Consider the following 9,576-nt stretch of genomic DNA (forward strand, 5'->3'; position numbering starts at 1 on the left):
TTGTGAATTGCAATGTTCCAACATAACACAGGAAGCTGTTGTAACTTGACTTTGCACAGTCTAATCTGCCCCAATTTTCACAAGCTGGATAAGAGTCCAGGCCTGAAGACATCCACAGTACCATAATGACTTACAGTCACAGCCCCATCTACTGACAAAGGAAGTCAGCCTTACGTGACAAAGATAATTGTTTTACATGAATTTTAGATGGTGTGGTGTACACAGTATACAGCAACATAATGTATTATTGGTGTGTGTTCTCAGACTCCACATACTGGATACTGAAAGTGGTTCACAATTCCCAATACGTAATTTCTAGCGGCAGCACTGCATGCAGGAAACAACATAAGTCTTCGACAGTTGCGGAAGTGCACAGCCACGTGAGTCAGCATCCTGACAGCACCCCTGCCATGTGCAAAGATGCATGGGCCCATTTATCACTGCTTGAAGCTTAATTTTTTTTTTATTACTTTGTTTTTATTCTGTGTCCTTTTTGATGATGTTGTTATTGTCATTGTTCCGTCTTTGGTCGTTCATTGATTGTTTATCATGTTGTTGTCAGCTGTGCGCAATGATGACATTGTTTTCTGAATACTAGGGCTGTAATTAACATTGATTTTTATTATTGATTAATCTGGCAATTGTTTATATCTCACACATTCTCACTTCAAACTTTGTTTTGCAGATCAAATGTCAGATAATAATGAAAGTGGCCACTAGCAGTTCACGAAAATCTCAGAAACATCTTTAAATGTCTTGTTTTGATTGATCAATAGTCTAGAACTAAGAGACATTTAATTTACTTCCACACCAAAAAAAACTTTATACACTGTAAACCCCAGTTTGCGCTATACTTTTTTTTTAATTACAGCTTGCACTTTTACTTTAGTACAACACAGTAAAATAAAAGGTACACCAGATGCAAAATAAATGCCTGACATGACCCTTGTCTGACAGAAATTCTATGTCAGTTTAACATAACTTTTTGTTGTTGTTTGAGCATTTAATTATATATCTAAAAACATATAAACATTGAGTACACATTTTACAACATCTCTTTAAAAATTCATTAAACTACCAAAATATATTGTGGTTAACTTGGGTTTCTCATTTCTAAGAGAAAGGCGAGGAAGTGTAGACTGCAGGGGGGTCCAAGGGAAATAATTACTAAATAAATTATAGCCTACATGCTGTTGATTCGCTGAGTCACTCAATATTTCAGTTAGGGCTGGCCGATATTACTTAAAATCAGTATCACGATTAATTGAAGCTTTACCTCGATTACAATTACTTGTGAATGAGACATTCAACTCGGGGGAAAAATAGTCGCACCAGAAGAATTATTTACACTCACACCAGTGCTCCCAATTATATATTTGAGGTCGCACAGATGAACTTTTGGTCACATGCGTAAACACTTATGTGTATCAAACTTCTTCTAAAATGACTAAAAAGGACTCTCGTTTTTTGAATTAATGTTTAAACATGTTTATTTTAAATGCATGTGTAGAAATACCAGCTTCAGGGTTTCTGTAATGTTTATTTGTTCACTTTTACCGAGTAGGCTACTGACCCCCTATAGACTTCAATTGTATTCGCTAAGCTAAGCCGCAACCCAGCCACTGGACGTACAGACACAAAAAAGATATCGATCATGTTGTCTCAATATGAAAATGATAGAGAAAGGGCATAACTCCCAAATCGTCGGAGCATTCCTTTAAAGGTAAGTTAGCCTTTTTATTTTCAGTGTCTGGGAACATCTTGTGGTGAAACCCCTGAACATCAACTTACTTCAGCAGCTGCCTTTGAAAACATACTCTACCACTTAAAACACAGCAAGTAAACACAATAAACCGTCTGAAACCTATAGATGTAATACATTTGTCAATAACCTGCCCTTTGTTGGCAGCAGAGGCTGTTCAGGATAGCACAGCCTAACGTTACCTTTATGTCAAAAATGGCTGAGTTGAAATGGCAACACTTCTCTGAACCGTTTTATACATATAACTCGCTTCATTGAACTTAAAAGGCTCTAAGTAGTCCTAAATAAGCTTTCTGTAGATATTCGGTCCTTCAGTGCAGCAGTTCAGACGCCCATAATGTGTTTCTGTGTTCAAGGAAACATTTGCTGAAACAATTTGTGAAATGGCAGCAGAGGGAGGGTGGAAACCTGCCGGCTAGATGAGATGCGTTCCCGTGTAACCATAAATGTAGGAATTGTGTTGCATTGACGACCGACAACGTTGCATTGAAAGTGCAAATTGCAAGTGTATATTCTTCTCACTCTGTCGTTTCAGACTGCAGTTACCCTGTACCTCGCCTGGATTACTACGCTAAAGAAGCTAAAATACACATTCTAGAAACACTTAAAATCGTATACCACATTCGGCTGATCCAGTTTACAATTTCACAGTAACTACTACATGATGTTTCCACTGCTGAATTTACATTAAACCTGTGAGGTTGGAGCTTGCGAAGAGTCCCTGAAGGCAGCAAGGCCATCTACCGGTCAGTGGCGGTAGTGCAGCCGCGGCTGCGCGCTGGGACTGGTCCTTTCGCAGCCATTTTCTGTCCAACCAAACAGCCGTCTCAGGAAGGTAACCAACCAGGGCTTCATTGCAGGTTTGTGCCTGGCTCCGGCCAATGATTGCTAACCGATTTCTCGTTAGCTCGAATGGAAATGTCCGTCTCTGTCTGATTTTTTATTTGTTGTCTGAGTGAATGAGGGCTGCTTATCAGGAAGTATCCAGCGGACGAAACTTTACAAACGACTATTCAACATTTCGGCCCCGGTCATGTCTTGCTCCGCTCTGCACGACAAAGAACAGGCCAACGCTGTCCGTGCTGGCGCCAGTTGCAGTGGACTTACAATGAAAATGTATTCAAGGGATGCTGTGTACCTGAATAGGTTAACTACAGAAGGTAACAGCCCGCTGGACAGCCTCTTTTCATTATCCTCAACTCATTAGTTGTATTACGAGCAGCAAACTGGCTTGCTGGTTGTAATACAACTAATGAGTAGCTAGCTAGCTAGCTCCATTCGTGGGTTGTCACGAGCTAACGTCAGCTAAATATCTCACCCGCGGCTTAAGTGTGCTAGATAGCTACGAAAGCTAAACACACATCAATGTATTTTAACGTTAACGTGTTACTAACGTAACGTTAAACTGGCCTCGTCGTGGATTAACTGTTTAACTGGCACCGTTTATCATTTAAATTATAGTGCTGACTGCACTAACAGGACTAACGCTAGCTCGCAATCCCATATCGCCAAATTTCTGTTCAGAATATATATGGCAATATATTTGGCAGCACTTGTTGTCAACCTCTGAAAATATTTACGTCCTCTAAAATTAGCTACGCAGCAAGTCGTAGTCTTTAAAATTGAAACGTGTAATATTAACGCGAATTATCTGAATGCAATATCTGGCACAACACCAGAGCCGTTTTCCCGACAAGTCAGTGAGCAAATGAATAGCAAACGTTAGTTTCTTACGTGAACACACACAGACGCAGCAAAACACACATTTGGTTCGTTACAAAACTTGCCCAGTTCCGACATTTATTTATTTTAATCGTATCGTTTGGGGGGCCAGTTAAGATATTGTGAAAATACCTGGGGGTCAGCTGCTTCTTTTATCCCATGGGTTATTTACAAAAACCACATACAAATAGAACAAATGGAACCGTTTCATCTTCATTGCATCCAGTGCAAAAGTATTAAACTTTCCACCACTCCTGCAAGAGGCAGCCCTCAGTCTTGGCTTTTTGCTGTGGCCATGTCTGCTACCTAGCAGAAAATGTCTGCTGTCAGGGAACCATTTGTTTGCTTGTTCACCATCTGTCTATGAAAACACTACGATTGTACCAGACTCAGAATTGTGCCAGTTGAATCAGGTTCAGCCGTTTAATACAAACATTCAGTGATTCTTTTTTTTGTTTTCCATATAAAGTCTTAAAGGTTGAATGGGGCTCAGCTGGACATTTATTGTGACAGCTGCATTCATGTAACTTAGTAAATAAGTAGGGATGACTGATAATATTGGTACATTATCATAATTGGCCAACATGCTTTTTTTGTTTTGCACAATGAATGAATATTACATACAATGAAAAGCACTGTATTTCATGTCTCCAACTGCTGGTGGGCCATTGCAATAAAGCAAGGTTTATGCTTCTGCATACCTACGACGCAGAGGGCTTTGCGGAGGTGTTGCGTCCCTCTGCGACCGACGCAGAGACACACCATGCACCTCCAAAAAATTGTAACGCGTGGTTACAATTTTTTGGAGGAGCATGTCGTGTCTCTGCGTCGGTCGCAGAGGGACGCAACGCAGACCACAAGAGCTATGATTGGTCCTTCAAACTACATAATTTCCGGCATTTCACAAGGTTTCACTTCCTGCTGCAATACCACAACACTGCCATTACAGACCATCGGCGCAGTCGCCTCTCTTCGTTGTCGTCGTCATCGTAACATTTGTAATAAGACCATTTGTTGTTCAATGTCGATCATTTCGAGCTTAAGCAGCAGTCTTTCTCTCTCGGTCGCCATCTTCACTGTGACTAGAGCAAAGCCGGAAGATAAATAAACAATGAACGAGCAACGACCATAGACGTCGCAGAGTCTAGGTTTGTATATAAAAGAACACCGCGCCCCCAAGCGCTTTGCTGGGGAATTGCATAGCGACATAGACCAACAGGACGCAGAACTATGGCAGGCACACAGCAACTCCGGAGCAACTGCATTCACGTTGCGTCGAGTGTACGCAGAAGCATAAAGAAACTTTATTTCTATGCATGCACAATATAATGTTAATTCCTCTACAGAAGAGACTTGGTGATCACTAAAACTAGGTAGGAAAAAAATGGAAATATTGGATATCAGCCAAATAAGTTGTTATATTTATCGCATATTGTGCATCATGCATTCCTAGTGTGCTGTCAGGGAACCATTTATTTTCTTGTTTACCATCTGTCATTAGATGTTTTTGGCTTCACTTTTGGGGAGCTGTCTGTTGTCCATGTTTTTAATACAGTCTGTTATTTTGAAAGACATGCTGAGGGCCTTTTAAAATTGGTTTGCAGGTAACAATTGACCTATGGCTAAGCCACGCCCCCCTCCACTCACTCAGACAAACTATTAACATTCAGTGACCGGCGCTATGGCAGGTGTCGCAGTACACGGCATTTCACAGGAGGCAGTTGATGATTTTTGGGGACACAACGATCAGATGTCATTGAGAAGTAACCAAAAAGGCCTAAACTACGCATTTGAGGGATATATTCATCACTTTATTGTTGAGAACGTCGATGAAAAGCTTAAATTACAAACCAAAATTTACAGGTCACAGTGTACACTTGTGAACCGCATCTCATTGCGGTCGCCATCAAAGACAACAAGTTAAAGTCCCACTGAAGTTAAGGTTTTTGGCTCAGAATATGAGAAAAGGATAACAGCCTTTTTACCATCTTTACCAACAGTGTCTCTCTGTTAGTTTGGTGCTACAGTATTTACACTGAATCATTCAGCATAACGTTTGCCAACCTTTGTTATCTCTGAGATTACAGATAAATTAATGAAGCTAAGCTCCAGAAGTTAAAATTAGCTTAACTAGAGCCCTATGGACAACAGCTAACAATGATGTACGATCACCAAAGTACAAAACTAGAACAAAATAGGCTAATGAACTCCCAGCAAACAAGGTGACATGATGAACAACGCAGCTAGGAGGGAACGTTACTTTCCGTTTCATTATTCCTTACTTGGAACATTCGGGCCGGTTGATTTATTGTTTTGAAACTGAACTGAGTCAGAGCCAACAGTGGATTTTCTTTACCTCCTTGGTTGCGGGAAAACCTGGGGTGGAGTTTTGTTTTGTTTAGCGAATTGTGTGGATTGAACTGAATTGAACTGTGTGTTATTTGGAAATCCTGGAGTGGAGTTTTTTGTTTGAACTGGATTGAACTGACTGAACGGAGCGGAACATTTCTTTTCTTTGGTGGAAAAAATATATACTTTCTTGAAACTGATTACTGTTGTATTTGTATTTTTGAAAATTGAGTATAATTATTTTGTTCTACAGAAACCAGGTAAAAACAATTTCATTTTGGTGTTGAGGGACCTGTTTTATGGGTTTTATGGTTTCTTTGTGGGGTTTGACTGAGTAAAAGAAAAATATTTGTTTCATGTGTCAAACCGCTAAAAAAGATATAGGCCTATTTTGTTTATTGAAGACAAGAAGAAGATATTGACTTGGTTTACATTTTGTGCCGCTGAACCACCGATAAGCTTTTTGGATACTATTTTAATAAAAAACAAACCTTATGGGACAACTTGGATGCATTCTTTTTTTTTTTCTTAATGCTTTGCAAAGTATCGGATTGGACTCGGTATCAGACTCGGTTTCAAAATAAAGAACTCGGTATCGGATCGGATGCAAAAAAATCAGATTGGGACATCCCTAGTTAATTATGTTCCCAAAGTAAAACTTTGTCAGCATCTGTTTTATCTGTTAAGATACTGTTGGTAAAGATCCCAGATGCCCAAAACACCAAAACCCTACCCAACCCATGAGGGCAGGTCAACAGGATTGCTAAAGCATCTCTTAAATTATTACATTAAAAAAAGCTTCTTATGATAACAGTATACTGTATAGACAGCAAAAAACAGTGCTGGATTGAAGTCAGAAATTGAGGTCAGATGAGGGATTGAGGAAATCTGATTTGCATTTTCCTCAGTTTGGGAAAAAAAACATGTTTTTTTTTTTTTTGCATTTTATCTGCGTGGGAGTAGCTTGTCATCCATCCACAAGTGATGTTACAGGTCAGCCTGTCAGAGTGTTAAATCCACAGGGAAGCTACAGAGAAAAAAACCCACAAGCTGTCATGATTTATTTAATTTTAAAGCCCTGAGTTTAATAAAACAGAAATCCAAAGATCGTCCGTGCGCACGCGCGCATGTGTGAGCGACAGGCTTGTAAATACTCTTGAGTCAAACTTTCATTGGAGTGACTTTGAGATATTTGGTGCATTTTAGACTTTGAAGGTGTTGAATAAGATGTGCATGTTTGTTGCAGATGGACGGAGACAGCTCGACCACCGATGCCTCCCAGCTGGGCATCACCGGAGAGTACATGGCATCTGGTCACTACGTTCTCCAATCTCAAGATGGTGAGGAGCAGCCAAAGTGTAGACCATCAAAAAAAGACAACTGACAGTTGTTTGGGTTTTTTTTGCTCAGGTCACAAAGTGCTGATTCTGTCTGTGTGTTTGTTTTCTGTAGATGATGGAGAGGAGAATCTGAATGACCATGATGACAGTGGTATCAAAGAGAACTTCAGGGAGCAGGACATCTATCTTCCAATTGCCAACGTGGCTCGCATTATGAAGAATGCTGTTCCTCAGACTGGAAAGGTTAGAGAGAGAGAGAGAGAGAGAGAGAAAGAGGACCGGGAATCTTTGTTTTCTTTTTTTGCATTACGTTTAGTGTGACAGGGTAATTAGTGCCACACTGCAGGGCTGATAAACGTGTTTACAACATACTGGACCAAGAATTGGCTTCCAAACTAGTTGTTATGTCACAAAATTTTGGTTGTATGTACATGCCTTTTGCTCAGATTTAAAGGTTTCCTGTAAAGTTTTTGACCCCTAGTAGCTCTACAGAGCACTTTTTCTATTAGTGGGTCCCCATTTTGTTTCCTTGTGTATGCACACAAGGAAGCACATTCATTCATATACATGCATGTACAATCCTGCCAATAGTTTCACACCATCCCACCAGTCAACCAGTAGCAGATCTCAAAGATTGGGATAGGGGCCAATCAAGGCATTTTTTTAACTGATCAGGATCTACTGTCTTGAGCTAGCTGTCACACAGGTGTCATTACTCATAAAGCTTTTACCAAAATTATTTCAGCTCAGTGTGAATATCTCGTGCATGTTTGCTGCATGGTGTTTTTCCGCAGGCAGAGGAGAGACAGACAGCGGTGCAAAAAATTTGACAAATGTACTCACCACACCACTGCAGGTGCATCAAAAGCCTTGGGAGCAAAAAGCACAAAAGAGTTTTATGTTAATGAAGCCTAAGATGTACAGATGATGAAAATAAACACTGAATGAAATACCATTCATTCAGGTAACCCAGGTAAAGACTGCACCAAAGCAACAAACACTGAACAATATGCTAATTTTAATTTTAATCTGTTTTTCAGTCATATTGTGTATTTCTTAAGGCCGAACATACTCGGGCGGAACATACGTGGAACGGACTCTGTGGAGGTCCGCACGGACTCAAAGCGGACGTCCGCAAGGCCTGTGCACGCAAAGCTCAGATTTTACGACTGCGCGGACTCCGCTCCGCGCACCAGTGACTGCTTGGCATGTATTTTTCACATCGCAGGGATTTTTCATGGACATTTTTACAGGAAACTACAACACGGAAGTGCGCTCGACTATGGAAGCCCGAATGACTGCGGACATTCCTCGCGGAGTCCGTTCCGCTTATAGTACGCCCGAGTATGTTCGGGCCTTTATGGTTTCACTGTTGTGTGAGAAAGGTGCCTTTAAAAAAATGTATTATCATTATTATTATTATTAATATTATTATTAATAATTATAACCGTTAGTGCACATTTACATTCAAAAGTTGTTTGGTCAGGCAAAATGGAAGCACTTTGTCTGTGGGGCTTCAGAAGGATTTTTCTTCGTTGCCGGGCTGATGTGCACTCTTTCTACCACATCTGTCAGAAACACTTGTTCATAATTTATTTCTGTTTTCCACAGATTGCAAAAGATGCCAAGGAGTGCGTGCAGGAGTGTGTGAGCGAGTTCATCAGCTTCATCACATCAGAGGCTAGCGAGCGCTGCCATCAGGAGAAGAGGAAGACCATCAACGGGGAGGACATCCTGTTCGCCATGTCAACGTTGGGCTTCGACATGTATGTGGAACCACTGAAGCTTTACCTGCAGAAGTTCAGAGAGGTGAGACACAAACTAAGGTTCAAGTGGCCACAGCCGTATAACACCAGTTGGCTACAGGGTTTATGTCAGATGTTTCTTACGATGGCCATATGGCTGTTAAAGGACAACTTCGGTATTTTTCAACCTGGGCTGTATTTCCCCATGTGTATGTGTGCGTATGATTCATGGGTACCACTCGTTCTAAAATTGGTTCAGTATTGAGCCGCGAAACGAGCTAAAACGGTAATGGAGGCAAATGCGTCCAGTATAAAAGTGCTTTTTTCGCCACTGACCGGTTCAGATCGCCAGTGCTATCTCTGTAAATAGCATATGGTAGCGGCCCTGGGGCAGTGGTGAGTGTGAATGAGTGGAGTCAGCTGTCAGTCAGTGTTGGAGCATAAAGGCGTAAGTTGTCCCCGCTTGGTAATGTAAATCAGTATGTGTGTGTGAAGTGTGTGTTACGCTAGAAGAGTCAGAGGACGGAGTCTTTTACGTGCTACCCCCTGGAGTGTTACCGGAGTTTTTGGAGTGCTCAAATAAACGGGCCTTTTTCCCGAACGCAAGAACAGGATGTCGCGCAGCACCCCGTACAGCTTTCATAGGCTGCCTTTGTCG

General features: G+C 41.1%; 1 protein-coding gene across 2 annotated transcripts in view; it reads left to right on the forward strand.

The window, feature by feature from the left end:
- Positions 1–2,497: 2,497 nt before the first annotated feature.
- LOC126384801 (nuclear transcription factor Y subunit beta-like) overlaps positions 2,498–9,576 on the forward strand; it is a 13,906-nt gene continuing 6,827 nt past the window's right edge. The window contains exons 1-4 of one of the 2 annotated variants that reach the window (XM_050036100.1): positions 2,498–2,622; positions 7,080–7,173; positions 7,286–7,416; positions 8,785–8,982. In XM_050036100.1, coding sequence (XP_049892057.1) covers positions 7,080–7,173; positions 7,286–7,416; positions 8,785–8,982 — 423 coding nt within the window. In that variant the 5' untranslated portion in view covers positions 2,498–2,622. Of the gene's footprint in view, positions 2,623–2,765; positions 2,923–7,079; positions 7,174–7,285; positions 7,417–8,784; positions 8,983–9,576 lie in introns of those variants that run through there. The other variant, XM_050036101.1, reaches the window with a different exon arrangement.

This window comes from Epinephelus moara, chromosome 23, assembly GCF_006386435.1.
Source record: "Epinephelus moara isolate mb chromosome 23, YSFRI_EMoa_1.0, whole genome shotgun sequence".
Classification (NCBI taxonomy): domain Eukaryota; kingdom Metazoa; phylum Chordata; class Actinopteri; order Perciformes; family Serranidae; genus Epinephelus; species Epinephelus moara.